The sequence below is a fragment of the Macrosteles quadrilineatus genome, unplaced genomic scaffold, assembly GCF_028750875.1.
Source record: "Macrosteles quadrilineatus isolate MER2022 unplaced genomic scaffold, UCM_ALF_1.0 Scaffold_1__1_contigs__length_201487025, whole genome shotgun sequence".
NCBI classification, from domain to species: domain Eukaryota; kingdom Metazoa; phylum Arthropoda; class Insecta; order Hemiptera; family Cicadellidae; genus Macrosteles; species Macrosteles quadrilineatus.
In genome coordinates, this window is record NW_026542594.1 from 121598676 (window position 1) to 121615569 (window position 16894).

The 16894-nt window shown below is 34.3% G+C and overlaps 1 protein-coding gene across 1 annotated transcript in view; it reads right to left on the reverse strand.

Moving 5' to 3' along the window:
- Nucleotides 1–16894, reverse strand: part of LOC128984066 (glutamyl-tRNA(Gln) amidotransferase subunit C, mitochondrial) — a 48626-nt gene continuing 31732 nt past the window's right edge. Inside the window, exons 2-3 of the mRNA XM_054403352.1 lie at nt 3771–3931; nt 1–354 (exon numbers count right to left, since the gene is read on the reverse strand). Of these exons, the coding sequence (XP_054259327.1) occupies nt 3775–3931 (157 nt within the window). The 3' untranslated portion in view covers nt 1–354; nt 3771–3774. The remainder of the gene's footprint in view (nt 355–3770; nt 3932–16894) is intronic.

Below are 16894 nucleotides of genomic sequence, written 5' to 3' on the forward strand. Positions count from 1 at the left end.
AGTCCTAGGCATGGAACAGTCAAATGCCGAAGATGGTGGGACGCATCTTCAATGTGGCTTGAAATTCGGCACTTCTAATGTCCCCAACAGTTTGATTTTTGATGTAACCCTGAAAAGTGGCCTGGCAAAGACGACTGAGGTCCCAACATTGAGACGGATGAGCTGAATTGGCATATGGATACCCAACTCAGGAAAGCTCGGGAAGTTCCCTGAAGACGATTGCCTGATAAGTCCCTTGCAGAGTAGTCCTTGGAGACTCACCAGTCCGTGACTGGTGGGCTAGGGCTTCAGATGCCAGAGAGATGTTAGGGATCATCTTTCCTTGCCAGGGGTGACAGATGATGAAAATGTCACCTGTATTAAGGATATATGAAGGTAGCCTGGCTGCCATCTCTACAACATACTGACTATCTTACGATATGGTAAAGTAAAGTAGTAGGGCTACAGTAGTAACGAATGCGTAAATACAGTGTTAACGCCACGAGTAGAAAATTTAAGGTACGACCCTTGGCGAGGGCTTTAAAAACTTCTACGAGTGTCGTTAACACTATTTACGCGAGTTGCGTACACCACTTTACCTAAGACATTTTTATAATTACTTAAAATCACTACTCATAACTTCTAAGAAGAGAGGTTATGTTTTCGTTTATAGTATCATTGCCACTGAAAATTATGCAACGAAACATTGTACCAAACACTGATTGTTAAGCACCACTCGACAATTAAATTAGCCGATTAGTTCGAATCATTACAATTTTAATTCCTCTATCTCAATAGTTTGTTGAACCCATGGTGGAAGGAAAATACAAAGGTGTGCTATTCCCGTCATTTGCTGTTGAAGTCACAGTCACCAAGATTGCAAACACCATTTCACCGTTTAGAACAAAAATATATAAACAATAACAATCAAATCAAAAACAAATATATATATTTAAATATGGCAATACTGTACAATTAGGTGATTTTTCGTTTGCAATCTGGGTGACGTCAGAATATGACGGGAATAGCACACCTATGTATTTTCCTTCCACCATGACTTGAACCTCATTGGTCCGTTACCTGTGTTATGAGAAAACTATGATGTTATGAGAAACTTTTAAATTCTAACAACTGAACTGAAACGGCTTTAATAAACGGTCGTAGGTAAATGTATTAAAATGTGAATCCAAATATATAAAGTTTTAAAACTGTTTCGGGTAAACATTTGTTTGATCATTCACACAACAAATTCAGCAGTATCTGATGGTTCAAAAATAGTGTTTCCTCCCATGCAACACCTAAAAGGTTTAAATTATTGTATTTTGAAATGTTTATAATTCTTATGGGTCATGTAAGGGATGTCCTTACCCTCAATGTATAATGGTTCTCACTGTTATAATTTATTTCTGAATGTTGTAGAGCAATGAAACATCACAAAGTAATTGTTGGAGTTTCTATAGATTGACAAACCTAATATTATTTAGCATTTTCGAGCAATATTGCTGCTTTTAAATACATCGAAATACATTCAGTGATTATACATAGTTCCTTAGTGAATTTTCTCAAACCAGCCTAATGACCTTGCACCAAGGTCCCTTTCATATACCAACTCCCTGATTCCTGGTCCTGCTTTAATGACGCAAGTCCAAAGTACAGTAAAGAAAATGCTTTGGTGAAAAAGTATTATGGATTTGGTGTTAGTGCCTTAATGTAGTTAAAACTGCTTGAGCAGCTGATCAACTGATATGAATGTGGATAGGCCTACTGTTAAATAACATATTTTTATGTATGAAATGGTCTTCGTTCATTCTCATACGTGACTTCGGAGCGTACTCCTAGTATGTTTATTGTCATATGTTATTAGTAAATACTCAGCTTTGTTTATATTCCATTATAATGCAATTCCTTGTTGATAGTTCAGTTTTAAGATGAATAAAACCCTTTATTCTGTTTGTAATTAATCTGGGGTTTTACTTTCATTACATCCTTAAAACATAAACACTCACTCAATCACTGGTGATACAAATGTTTACCCACTTCTAGATTTTTTATCCCCCCAAAGATCCAAAATGGCGGACATCTGAAAAAAAAACACTTTTTTACGGCTGTAACTCGAAAACCGTACGAGCCAGAAAAGAATTGAAAGAATTTTCATGGTCAGGAATTAAATTTTCTACATAACCCTTTGAGGCGTTTTCTGAAAAAAAGGGGAAAAAACACCCCTTCACCCCTAAAAAAACCGTACTTAATTTGAGACTTCAATCATGAAAATCGGTCGGGTAAAAGAGCCAAACAAACTCGGCAAAGAAAAACCAAATTTAACTCCCATAAGAAATAAATCGGGAGTAAATTTAGTTTACGTATAAACCGAGTGGGATTATAGATAAATATATGCTGATGCTTGATGGCAAATCTGTGCGTGCATACCTTCAATTTGAGACTTCAATCATGAAAATCGGTCGGGTAGAAGAGCCAAACGAACTCGGCAAAGAAAAACCAAATATAACTCCCATAAGAAATATATAGGGAGCAAATTTCGTTTACGTATAAGCCGAATGGGATTAAAGATAAATATATGCCGATGCTTGATGACAAATCTGTGCGTGCATACCTTCAATTTGAGACCTCAATCATGAAAATCCAAACAAACTCGGAAAAGAAAAACCAAATTTTTTAATTATATAAGATAACTCAAAGCCCCTATTTAATAAGCCCCCTACAATAAAGATATTTAAAATTTGTTATGTGTACCCATCAACAAAAAATTGAACCCCCCCCCCCCCTTCAACAGTTCTTGGCCCACTGTCTTTCATCGTAGTATGGACTTAAAATCTTTTACAGTTAGGCCTACTAGTCTTTGTTTTAAAACCAAGGAATGATTTAGAAAAGCGTATAAAATTTACACCCCCCCCCCCTTCCGAAAATCAACACCCCTTAATATTTCTGATTCAAAAACACCTCAGTTGAATTCGACTACAGTGCTTAGTATTTTACCAACTTCTTATTATTGTATTATTTTAACCAGTAGCAGAATTTTTCTCCTAGGATATTTCCAACAATCCCCCAATCAAAAACTGGGGCCAGGGGGCGAGCCAAGGACAAGTTTAGTAAAATACGATGAAAGGTAGATCAATTCAATTACTGTATTACAAACAATTTGTTGTAAAGTCCTGCTATGAAATTTATGAGCCAGACTCGGTAAACAGATATTTAAATAAAAATAATAAATTCCGGCTTTTCTCTGGAAGTAATAAGTCCTGCAGTCTGTGGTTAACCTTTAAGAACTATTTCAAAACATGCCCACATGTTTAGTTGTAAACCAAGTTAATTGAGTTTGTTTCAATGTCGACGGATAGTGCCACCGTTTGAAATTTTAGCCGTTTACTGTGTACTTAAGTCTTGCCCTTTCTTAATATTCTTAGATGTGTTTGCACAACTACAAGGAAAATTCTCTTAATTTGACACCTAAAATGTTAAATCCGTCCATCCGTTATCAAATTTTGACTCCAAAAAGAAAACTGCTTGCTTATTAATATAGATTATTTATTAATATTTTTTACTTAACTGGTCACACTACTTGAAAAAGTGACCAGTTTATATATCTCAACAATTATATTATGATTGTACTGTGTTTTGTAATATAGGAAGTAAATTAATTTATTCATTAATTTATTTATTCAATTGCGGTACTCCTGTAGTGAAATTCCCTATAGAAATAATTCACATCTCCACTCTGATTTAGGTACCATTTTAAACAGATATACAGGTAGTTTTTAGGTTCCTCTACTTACTAATTTATTGTTTTAAATTTTTTTGAAGTGATTCATGAGGTTCTAGAGGAATGTTGCCTGGTGGTGCTACAAAATATTCTTCTTCTGACACTTTAGCATTGCTCATCACACCATGCCTGTTGTTTCCCTCAGTTATAATGTCCTCCCGAAGCGAAATAGTCCTGTAAACAATAAGAACCCATCAAAGTAAAGAACAACATTCACGTTAAGTTCAGGCTAAGTTATTAATGCTGTCGACTTTGTGGTAGGATTTAAGGTCCATGATAGCTGTGCTTTAACTTCCTCCCTCTCTGTGTATATGTATGAAAGCATTGTTTTCGCAAAAACTTACGAGTTTGAGTTTTAGGTAGAAAATATCCATTATGGGTCCCACTGAACTCGAAAAAGTGGTGTTTGAAGTGATGCCTGTATATGTATGAGTGTGTATGTGGATTTGTAGGGACAGAAACTACACATGTAGTCCGATTTTGATGAAATTTGGTATGTGGGTAGGCCTACTAATCCATGATAGCTCTAGTGGTTTTTTATTATTTTTTTTTTTTTTTATTCATATATTTAATGGAGATTTTCCCACAGAGTAACAGCAAATTCTGATTTTCAAACAAATGGCTCTGCGATTTCGATTATAATTCAGTAGGCCTAGGTACTATATTAAGGTTCTTTTGACTCTAAATAAACCCCCATTGCAGTAAAATTACAGTTAAATAAACGGTATCAGCAGTCAGACACACACTGTCTCCCATTAGCTTGTCATCAACCGTTATCATGAGTAAGCGATGAGAGCATATATGATATTTAATAGGTAAAATCACAAAAATTGCATTAACTTTTGAACCGTACTTTTTACAGGAATGGGGGTTGCACTATTTTGTTCAGAATTATAAGGACCATAACAGACAAATTTTAATCAGTACCGGTTATTTTTTTTTTTTTGGCAAATTCATCGTTGATTTTTCTGTTTTTTCATGGGTTTTTATTGGAAAATAACATAAGTTACAATAACTTTTGAACCGTAATTTTTGAAGCAATGGGGATTGCACTATGTTGTTAAGAATTATAAGGACCATCACATACCAACTAATTTCAATAAAAACTGGCTTTTTTGAAAATTTGAAGGTATATTTTGAAGGTCTGTTTTTCGGCATGTAAACCTACATTTATTAGAACGAGTTCGCGAAGCATGATCAGGCCATGGGAACAGTTGCTTTATGAGGTTTTTTGTTAAGAACAGTTTTTAGCGAATTTCCCATATAGGGAATAAGCTATTACCGTAGGTCTCATGGTAAGACCTAGACCCGGGACCGATTTACTTTTTCGTTTTGAGGTCCCCAGAGGCCAAAAACACTATCCGTTCAAATTCATATATATATATACAGGGTGGGGCAGAGTGGACTCCCTAGTTTCAATCAGTCGCTGAAGAGCGTGCGCACGAGTTAGCAGAGTGGGAGAGGTTTCATGTGGTGGGGGGAAAGACACCATTGTTAGTAGTCACCATGCCGTAGACTGGCGAGCATCGTGGTTTTGTAGTCGAAACATTCTTTAAAAATAAGGATAGTGTGGTGGCGACCCAGCGTGCATTTCGTAGACGGTTTGGTTTGAATTGTCATGATAGTGTTCCCGATGCTAAAACCATAAGGAAATGGATTACAAGTGTACGGGCGACCGAATCTGCAACTGAGGTTTACAAAGTTCGACCAAGGACCTTGGAAGCCCTTAAGGAAGCAATTGTTGATGTTATCACTGGAATAATGCCAGATATGCTGCGTAGAGTTTTTGAAAACTTCATTGAACGGCTGAATATGTGCATCGCTCGTCAAGGTCTTCACCTGGATGATATCATTTTTAAAACTTAATGAAAAATAAATGGCACTGTATTTAGATTTCAGAAATAAAAAAATTTTGTATTAATCTTGTATGGTTTTTATACAGTTAACCGATCAAATCAGGGAGTCCACTCTGCCCCACCCTGTATATATATATATATATTTATATATGTGTCCGTTAGCGCGATAACTCGAGCAAAATTGATCCGATTTTGATGAAATTTGGTACAAACGTGTAAACCTACATTTATTCGAACGAGTTCGCGAACCAGCATAATCGGACCATGGGATCAGGGGTTTATGGGGGGTTTTACGGGGTAAAAATGGGTTTTTCTCGTTTTTGACCCTAAAAACTTTAAATTTCTAAATTTCTCTCTAGACTATTTTGAAGAGCTTAAAAAAACAAATAATTTATTATATTGAAGTGTTTTTGAATGTTCATTGACTACGGAGAAAAATTAAAAAATTGTAAATTTAAAACTCCCATGTTATTCTTATGGAGAAAAAATAAACTGTTCTAGTTTGCTTGTTTATGGATATATTTTAATCAAATTTGGCAATTTGGTTTATTTCATACTAAGCTATCAATATTTCAATTGATAAAACACACCTCAACATCTTCCCCGTAGCAGTAAACCTAACTACAGTACTCACTAAAATTAATGTTATTTAAATAGGAAACAAATCTGAAAATTTGTAGGGAATATTTTAGTAGAAATCAAGCCGGGTAAATGGAAATTCGCTTAGTATGCAGGTTTGCTGCGACGGGGGTATTTTGTATTTTTGACCCTCAAAAGATACAATTTTACAATGTATCTTCAAACCATTTTGTAGAGCTTAAAAAAAACAAATAATTTAGTAGCCTACATAAAAATGTTTTTTACAGTTATTGGTTACGGAGAAAATAAAAAAAAATGCAAATTAAAAATCCCCATATTATTCTAATAGCGAAGATTTTTAATTATTGTTTTTTCCTTATTTATAGATACATTTTTATAAAATTGAGTAAAAATATTTGTTTCTTATCATACTATTATTATTTTATTAAAAGATACCGGTATACTATATTACCCTTTCTGTAGCAGCAAACCTAGGTACTAGTTAAACGTAATGTTATTTAATAGGTTTGTGAAAATCAAATCAAGCAAATGGAAATTTGCTTAGTATGCAGATTTGCTGAGGTGGGGGTGTTTTTATTCATACTTTCATTTATTTTCCTACGTACGGGAATGGAGTAGTCAGTTAAACTGTGTACAATTGAGAACAGCTAGTTTTTTAACACTTATAAAGACAAAATATTTTCTTGCAGTTTTAATGTGAAATACCCCCGCCGCAGCAAACCTGCCGACTAAGCGAATTTCCATTTGTCTGAATTTATTTTCAGTTAAATATATTTTAATAACATTAGGTTTAACGAGTACCTAGGTTTGCTGCTACAAGGAAACTAATAAAGTGTGTTCTTGAGTAAAATATTGATAGCTTAGTACAAAATAAATAAATTTGCCAAGTTTGATCAAAATATATTCATAAACAAGCAAACTACAACATTTGACAATATTCTCCATAAGAATAACATGGGAATTTTAAATTTAGGTACAATTTTTTTAATTTTCTCCGTTACTAATAATCGAACAAAAATACTTTTATATACTAAATTATTTGTTTTTTAAGCTCTTTAAAAAGGTCTAAAGAGAAATCGGGAAATTTTGTGTTTTGAGGGTCAAAAGTGAGAAAGCCCAATTTTTACCCCATAAAACCCCCCGTAAAGCCCCGTTCCCATGGTCCGATCTTGCTGGTTCGCGAACTCATTCAATTTAATCCCGCTTTACACCTTTAAACCAAATTTCATCAAAATCGGACGAAAATTACTCAAGTTATCGTGCGAATGGACACACATATATAGGTATATAGATATATAAAAATTTGAACGAATGGTGTTTTTGGCCTCTGGGGACATCAAAATGAAAAAGTAAATCGGTCCCGGGTCTAGGTATTACCGTGCCACCTACGGTAATAGCTGCTTCCCTATAAGGAAATTCGCTAAAATCATCTTGTAAACAAATGTTGAGAGGCCAAATATGTTTTATTCCATCATAGGCCTATACGATATGTATTTTAAATCCGATAATTTTACAATAAAACAGCAATTGTGACGATGTGAAAAGCGTTGAAGTGAGATTTGCGCCGATTCACACACTGATAAGTAGCCTACAGTAGAGAGTAATAGCTTTGACTATTAATATAATAATTCAGAATCCAATAGTCAATGGTAATAGTCAATTGAGAAGTGTATAGACCTAGTCAACAATACCACCTTCCATCGCATACCTGCCTCTTCCATAATTATTATCACCACAATTCAATTACTCATACTATACACAATTTCCAGTAGGTCTGAATAGATACTACCTAAAATAAAACGATATTATCCAATAAAATTCACAGTAGGCCTACACATAATATTAATTTGGTATCCTAACATCATTAAACGTATCAATTGCACTGAATCAATTGCTAAATAAATAAGAGTAAACAAAGAAAAGTAAAAACAATAACATATAGTTTGTTTTGAATTAGCTGTTTGGTTAAAATAACATTCATTTGAAAAAAGAACTGGTCACATGTTGAAGGAATTTAAAAAGTAAACACGCTAGTAAAGCTAGTGACGTAATTATCTATGTTAATAATTCATACCGTTATCAGTTCTAATATCTGTCATAATTACCCACCTATTGAATCAACCTACATCGTAATTTCCCATATTGATTTATTAAAAGTATAAGATATTTATAGTTGAAATAAAAGTGATATTTTGCCTACATCAGCGCCCCCACACGCAACCACAACTAAACACATGCCAAACAATTTTTTTTTTTATTTCATAAAAGGATGGTTTGTCTAATTAATTGCAGTATCCTAGGTCAATGATGCCGCTGTGTTCAATCTATGTCATCCATCAGTTTATCTTTGGATAAACCCCGGCTGAGGTTGTGGTGGTAATTTAAAATCGGGATTCCCAATTATTCTTGATCTCCTTTTCTATGACATCAATATTTCTGAGCCTAATCCAAATCAATCAATCAATCAATCAATCTTTATTTGCCATAAGGATACATTTACATATCATTGACAAAGTCTATTTGCAGTTTTCAAACCAAGTCTTAAAATAAACAATAAAATACTCTTACAGGCCAAATATTACAATTAACATTCAAATCCATTCACATTCTTAACTGAAATTAAAACCAAACTAAAGGACAATTTCTCCCAGTTTAAAATAATCATCCAGACTATAAAAAGGGTTCTGAAGTAGATAATTATAAAACATAGCCTTAAATTTGTTAATTGAATGAAAATTTATATTATTTTTTACTGAATTATACACTTTAATTGATAAAATTATGTGGCAATTACTAGTTTTACTAAGACGATGGGATTCTAACAGCGCAGTATTTTTAAAACGAGTGTTGTGACTGTGATTATTAAATTGAAGATATTCAGGGTTTTTTAATATATAAACAATCAGATCATAAATGAACAAATTTACTGCAGTTTGAATTTGCAGATCTATAAAAAGAGGTTTGCAATGATCAGGGTGTGTCCCTGTCATAGCTCTTAAAGCCCTTTTTTGGAGAATCAAAATTTCTTTTATTCTACCACTACCACTCCAAAGCACCAATCCGTATCTCATGATTGACTGGAAGTACGCAAAATAGGCCGTCCTTACATATTTCTTAGGAACCTGATTTACCAGACGATCTAAAAGATGCACCACACGAGACAATCTTGAAGATAAATAATCTATGTGAGCATTCCATGTGAGTTGATTATCAATTTGAAGGCCCAAAAATTTTACAGCTGTGCTATTATTTAGATCACACATAGTGGGGATTTGTTTTAGTGTAAAAATCATGTTTTGGGTTTTTTCTTCATTAAGCAAAAATCCATTCGCATTAAACCAATTTGATGCTTTTAGCTTTGTTTCATGGACAAGATTTTTTAGTTCTGTTAGGTTGGGGTTTACATGAAAAAATGTTGTATCGTCAGCATAAAGAATAGTTTGACTCTTTACTGCCAATGGAAGGTCATTAAAATAAATTAAAAATAAAAGTGGACCAAGGACTGAGCCTTGGGGAACGCCCCATTTTACATTCTTTTCTTGTGACGTATTGGCATTAATAATTACTATTTGTTTACGATTGTTTAGGTAAGATGAAAAGAATTGTAGAGATGGCCCTCGAAACCCATAATTTTGTAATTTGTTTATAAGAATTTTAAAATCAACACAATCAAACGCCTTGCTCAGGTCACAAAAAGTGCCCTGAGCAAATAACCTATTTTCAAATGCCCCATGAATCTGACGAATTAGATTATCAAGAGCATCAATAGTGGACATTCCCTTTCTAAATCCAAATTGGGATATATTAAACAAGTTGTTCTCCTCAAAATACTCATTAACCTGTTCAAAGACCAAGATTTCAATTAATTTACCAATTACCGGAATTACTGAGATAGGACGATAACTTTGGGGTTTATCTCTTGGACCCTTCTTATAGACTGGACAAACTTGTGAGACCTTCAACAAGTCTGGGAATACTCCAGCTTCTAACAATGAGTTTATACAATTAGCAAGAGGTACATGTAAACTATAAATAATATTTTTCAGTAAATTATTTGACATTCCATAATGGAATGGTCAGATTTTTGCTATTTCGTTAACAAGTGGCGCGCCCCGCGGCGCGCGGTGGTATCTCGAGGTGGATAACTTGGATTTTATGTTATGGGCCCAACACTAACAACATATCAAAAAATCAGAACTACCCGACCTTTTGCATACCACAATGTCTTATTTTACTGAACTATATAGAGTGAACCCCCATATAAAAGACTGTCGCAACAAACAACATGTTCAAGAGGAGAGGTTAGCCGCAGACACGGTCAGCCGGCATTGGCCAAACTTCCATCAAGTAGATCAAAAGATTCGAGATATATTAAGTCTAAACTGGACATTCACAAGTTAAAATTTTGAAATGTACGTTTTGATGTCCCTGGCCTTTTACTTCGTAGATACTGTATTTGTAGTATACTATTATATGTTGGTTTTAATATTTTTTGGGACGGGGCAACATGTTACACACATTTATTTGGTTTTAAATATTTTCTAGGTATTTTTTTCACATTTTTTAAGTCTCAAAATTCACGACCATCACATGTCCCTAGGGTACATTTTTCAACTTTCAAGCTGTTTTTAGACTAATTATTCATGCCGAAATATATAGTGCCATATTTTTATGTCATCAATCTATATAAATAAAATTAGAGTATTGTCTGTACATTGCTTTGTCAGAATCATAAATTTTTGGGTTATTTTTACGTGTAATACATTAAAGAAGCTGAAACAAGTCTCATCTCAATTTCTGTCCGTCTGTCACGGCCCAAGAACCATTTTAAGGGCCTTCTCCTGAAAACGAGAGTACCTATCATTCAAGATCCAAATCATTTTAAAGTATTCACTGGATTGGCAAGAGTGTCTCCGCGCCAAGAAGATCGACCTTGACCGGGATGCGGTGTAGGTCATTAAGAATCTAAATGCCAGAAACGGTGCGAGCCCTGAGGGCTTAGGTCACATGTTGGCCTGACTTGAAGTAATGTTACAAACAATTCCAGGTCTGTGTCCAACAGAGTAGAGGGGGTTTTTTAGTGAGTAGTCTGATAATTTTCAGGAGTCTCCACACTACAGGCTGGCTACCTGTGTGCGTAAAAGCATTTTCCCTCCTCTCCCTAAAAAGTTATCTCATATAACACAACTTCATAATAATATAATATAAGTCTCATATAAGTTATATCATAAAGTTGTCTCTACGGAATGTTAGGTGTAGTGGAATATACTTGAAGTGAAGTTGGCTTTTATTCTTGAACTGTTAGGGGCGTTAGGGGCCTCCTCATTTATATGGTCGTGTGGCAACAAAGAATGCAAATGACAAAGCAATGTGGCATTTCCAAAAAGGAAAAATAATTTTAATTGGCTGTTACGTAAATATTGACGTTTACATACATTGTTAATCAATGTATCTTATAAAGGATGATGGGATCTAGTTTAAAAGGAATATAACCTTTCTGGCATTACAGTAGCTGCTTAAATAGTGTTTACTCATTGGGTAAACATCATTGGGTATCTCATTGGGGTACTCATTGGGAGCGTAATAAATGAAGCTCACAAATATTAGATCGAACGATCTACGGTTACTTCAGGCTACGGCCTGAGTAACTGACAAACCAGAGAGTTGGTGACCAGAGAGAGTTTGGTGGTGGCATTTTTTACATCCAAAATGTTGTGTTATTTTCAATAATATTACCAACCCAGTGGGCCACGGTCCGTAATATAGGTCACTGCAAATAATTTGTCAAGGTCAAGATAGGTACCATTTTAGGCAAGGTTTCTGTGTTTGGATGTTTTTAGACACGGTAAGAACACAATAAAATTCTTCTGCAGATGAATTATACATGTTGGAGAAAAATAAGCCGAATTATAAATGTCACAATGCGAGTTTGACCATTTTGTAACTATATGGGTAAACATAGTTTTTTTTTTTTAGGCTGCTGGTCAGTGCACTTTAAGAATATATATTTTAGAGATAAATTAAATGGTTTTTGTTGCTGAGTAGCGCTAGTAAACATGCACAATCCTTTTCGTTCGTCTAATAACATTCAAAGGCTCTCTAAGAGTTCAAGTTCTTATTTTTATACATATCTATAAATTACGTTTTCACTAAGCTGAATGAATACATCGAAGTAACCTCTCTGAAGTCTGCAGTACATTGCAGTTTTCCAGCTTAATGACTTTCTAAATCATAAACATATTTCTACATAAATATTGTAAAATGTTTTATCCAGTTGCTGTAAATACTATTATTTTAACAAATATGGACACGGCTCAAATGGGCACCCATTTGGGCACCCATTCGGCGTGCCCTTCTGCACTTGTATTATTTTATTTTGTATTGTATTACACAATCGAAGGGTTTTCCAATGATTGGAAACATGTATGACCATAATCTCATGAACCTATGATGATCTGTCTAGAATAATATGATAACATATAAACTCAAAACTCAAACTCTTTATTTGCCATAAAAAACATTACAAATTTGAGCATAGCTCATGTAACAGATGGCATGTCAATTATAACTAGAGTGTAAATTAATTATTACAATTAATTACAATTACAATTATTACAATTAATTATTAAAAAATAAAATATAATGGATAGTCTAACAAAAATTAGAATATACTGTATACAGTACAACACCCCTGACTCCGACAGATGTGCTCATTTAAAAACAAAATCGTCCACTTTATAATAAGGACATGTTGCAGCTAGATGAGTTTCCAGTTTTTTTTTTAATGTGTTAGTTTTTTTTTTCTTTTTTTATCTCTGGTGGAAGGTGATTCAACAGTTTAATTGCCATGTAATATGGACCCTACTCCAAAAGAGACAATCTATGATGTTTAGGGTACCGCAGAGTGTCTGTGTTTCTTGTACCCTGAGTCCCCAGACTGTTATTTGAAAAATATTGTTGATGTTTTTTAAAGAATTTCAGAACTTCAAAAATATAAAGAGCTGGTACAGTTAATAGTTTAGAATTTTTGAAATATTGTTTACATGATTTTCTAAATTTTAGTTTAAACATTGCTCGAATGGCCTCTTTTTGTAACTTGAATATCTTGTCAATTACTGATGTCCCACCCCAAAGGATGATGCTGTACCTAACAATTGATAAAAAATAACCATGATAAACCTGAAGACATGTCTTTATATCTGAGATGTTGGCAATAGTTCTAATAGCATGAAGAGATTTATTAAGTTTTTTTTGTATGGTCAGAATTTGATCATGCCATTTTAAATTGTCCTGAAGCGTAAAACCTAGAAAGTTCACACTAAGGGAATTTTCACAAAGTTCTTCATTTGGCATGAGGAATTCCTCATTTATTTGTTTGTTTCTATTGTTAGAAGTGAAAGCTAAGATTTTTGTTTTGGAGCAATTCAAACTAAGACAGTTTTTGGATAGCCAGTCAGATATTTCTTGGAGAGTATTTAAAAGCTCTACTTTTGTTATTTGTTTGTTTTGGCCCATAATTATTGCTGTAGTGTCGTCTGCAAAAAGGTAAAGTGGAGTATTAATGTTGATTGGCAAATCATTAATGTATAACAGAAACAATACTGGCCCTAAAATAGATCCCTGCGGCACCCCACAGACAACCTCCCTCCAAGTTGAGAAGTGAGCAATTCCGTCATCATCGAACATTTTAACTCTTTGGAATCGTTTTGTCAGATAAGATTCAAACAGGTCATGTGCTATGCCTCTAAATCCATAATAACTCATTTTGGATAGCAGCAGTTCGTGGCTGACACAATCAAAAGCATTGGACAAATCACAGAAAACTCCAAATGTTGTCTGCGATTCATCCAAGGCCCTCAATAAGTCACTCACCAGCTCAAATACTGCCATCTGGGTTGATCTTCCCTGTCTAAAACCGAATTGTTTTTCGTTAATAAGATTATACTTTTCTAAATGAGTAAACATTTGATTTAATATGATCTTCTCCAAATTTTTTGAAAATGATGGAAGAAGTGCTACTGGTCTATAGTTATCTAAACTTCTATTACAGTTTTTCTTATAAATTGGAAAAATGTTGGAAAATTTTAGTTTGTCAGGAAAAACTCCAGTATGTAATACAATATTTGAGATGTACACAAATTGATTCAAAATGATACTACTAATTTCTTTAATTAATGAAACTGGAATTTCATCCCATCCAGATGACTGTTTAGCCGACAAGCCTGCTATAGTCTTAATCATATCTCTTTTTGTGATTGGACTAAATGAAAAAGTTAAGCTTTGTATCTTTGCATTATTTATGTAATTTATTGCATCCTGAACTGAACCCCCTATGGAAGACTGTTGCCCCACACTACTAAAATGGTCATTAAAAACCTCAGCTATATCTCTTGGATCCTTTACAATGTTATTGTCACCAATTAACAACTCATTACAATGAAAACCATCTGAGATAAATCCAGTCTCTTTCCTAACTACTTGCCATGTTGTTTTTGCAATGTTATTGGAATGCTTGATTTTTGAAGATATACTTTTTTTTTGCTGCAAATACAAGTCTTTTAAAGATCTTTTTGTAGTTTTTATACTACATTTGAAAACTTGGGTCAGAAGTCTGCTTTGATTTTTTATGGAGTTCCTTTTTATTCCTACTTGAGATTTTTATTCCTTTTGTCATCCAGTCACACCCATATTTAGAATTTTTATTTGAAGTAAATGTTCTAGTTTGAAAACATTGCAAAAACAAATCATAGAATACGGAGAAAAAACTGTTATAAGCTTCATTACTATCTGTCGAAGACAAACACATAGACCAGTCCTCCTTACTTAACAGATTAGAAAAATGTTCAATTCTTTTCTTAGAACTTAACAATCTGGTTGAAATAATTTCCTTCTTAGTAACTATATCTTTGTTTTTTACGAACAATAACTGAGCAGTGTGATCAGATAAACCCAATTCTATTACCCCTATTGTACATTTCTGGTCCCTATATTAGTGATAATGTTGTCGATACATGTCCTAGAAAGTTTTGTTATTCTTGTAGGTGTCAACTTTGAAATTAAAAGACTTCAGAACAGAATTAAAAGAATGGTTTTCTATGTCATTACTCAGCTGGTTAATATTAAAATCTCCACACAAAATAGTATATTTCGTACCTAGGGCCGAAAATGAGGTTTTGCCGGCTCGAGATAGTTTTTAAGTTCGAGACGAAGTCGAGAACTTAAATCGATCGAGAGCTGCAAAACCATTTCGGTCCGTGGTACGAACACTATTTTTCACCACACTTTACCCTATTACCACTATTCACCACTATAATAATGCACACTGATGGTCAACACAACTACAACTTTAAGGTTATGTGAAGAAATAATTTGAGGAATCAGCAAAAATAAAAATAAATAGTTGCTAGGCAACGGTGACAATAACACAATTCTATTGCAATGCTATGGATTTTGATTGTGTATTTAAAATGCATTCATGTTTTAAGTAAGTAAGCGGACAGCTGATTTTGCGGCCCCGGCCTGTAAAAACCTGCTCGGTCCCCAAATTATGGACAGCTTGCATCGCCAGCAAAACGTAACTTTCGGCCACCAATTAACGTATGTAATACAGCCAAAAACATGATAGTGTGGTGAAAATATGTTTTTATTTTTTTTTAGTTTGCTAACAGGTTTAGAAGATGAGTAAGTTTATCTATGAAATGCTTAAAGCTGCTGTTTGGTGTTCTATATATGGCTACAACCAAACATTTTTCTCCATTGCATCCTACAGATAAATCGAGAGTTACCCCCACACATTCAAAAACCGATTCCTCATCAATCTTTTTTATGCTGCTACATTCAGTTGCTTTTATATCATTCCTAACCAATATACATACACCTCCCTTCTGTTTTGTATCTCTTACACTTATTGAAATTAGCTTATAGTTATGAATTGTACGTGCAACATAGTAGTTTGACTCATTGAGCCAGTGTTCACAGATAGTCATCACTGCTGGACTTAGTTTGTTAATATCTAGAGATAATTCTAAATCAATTTTTGAGCTCCTCAGGCCCTGTATGTTAATATTCAATATTAATAGACTCTCATCTTCAAAAATCCTTGTTTTATTTTATTTTTATGTATAGCTGTTATTCCGCTGTGAACACTGCCTGCCTTATCTCTAAAAAATTACATTCTTGAATATTATTTGTTTTTGAGGTTTCACTATAAGATGTGGGTTGACAATTAGTATCTACTCCCTTTACTATCTCTGAGAAGGAGAAGGGGCCAGGAGTGATAATGGGGGGGGATTTAACTTTATCACATACTTTCTCAGACTGCTCATTCACTTCACTGGACACAGAGACGCTGCTGCTACTGCTACTACGGCTGGACTGGTGCACATCAGACGGCTCATGGTTGTTGTCATCAGGATAGCTGCTGCAGCGCCTTGGGTCGGACAATGTAGGAGGTGTCATTTGTGTTAGGTTCCTCATCAGTACATCTTGTAGGTTTGTAGCCATATTGGGTGACTTGCTTCCAGTACTAGGATTATTTTCTCTTCGAGCCATGTGCCTTTTGTTGTCAATTACAGCAACTGTAATATTTACCCCAGTATACTCTTGAAGTTTCAACAAATTCTTCATAAAAATTTCAGGTGGTATTCTGTCCCTCATACATCCGAGTGGTGAACAGATTAGT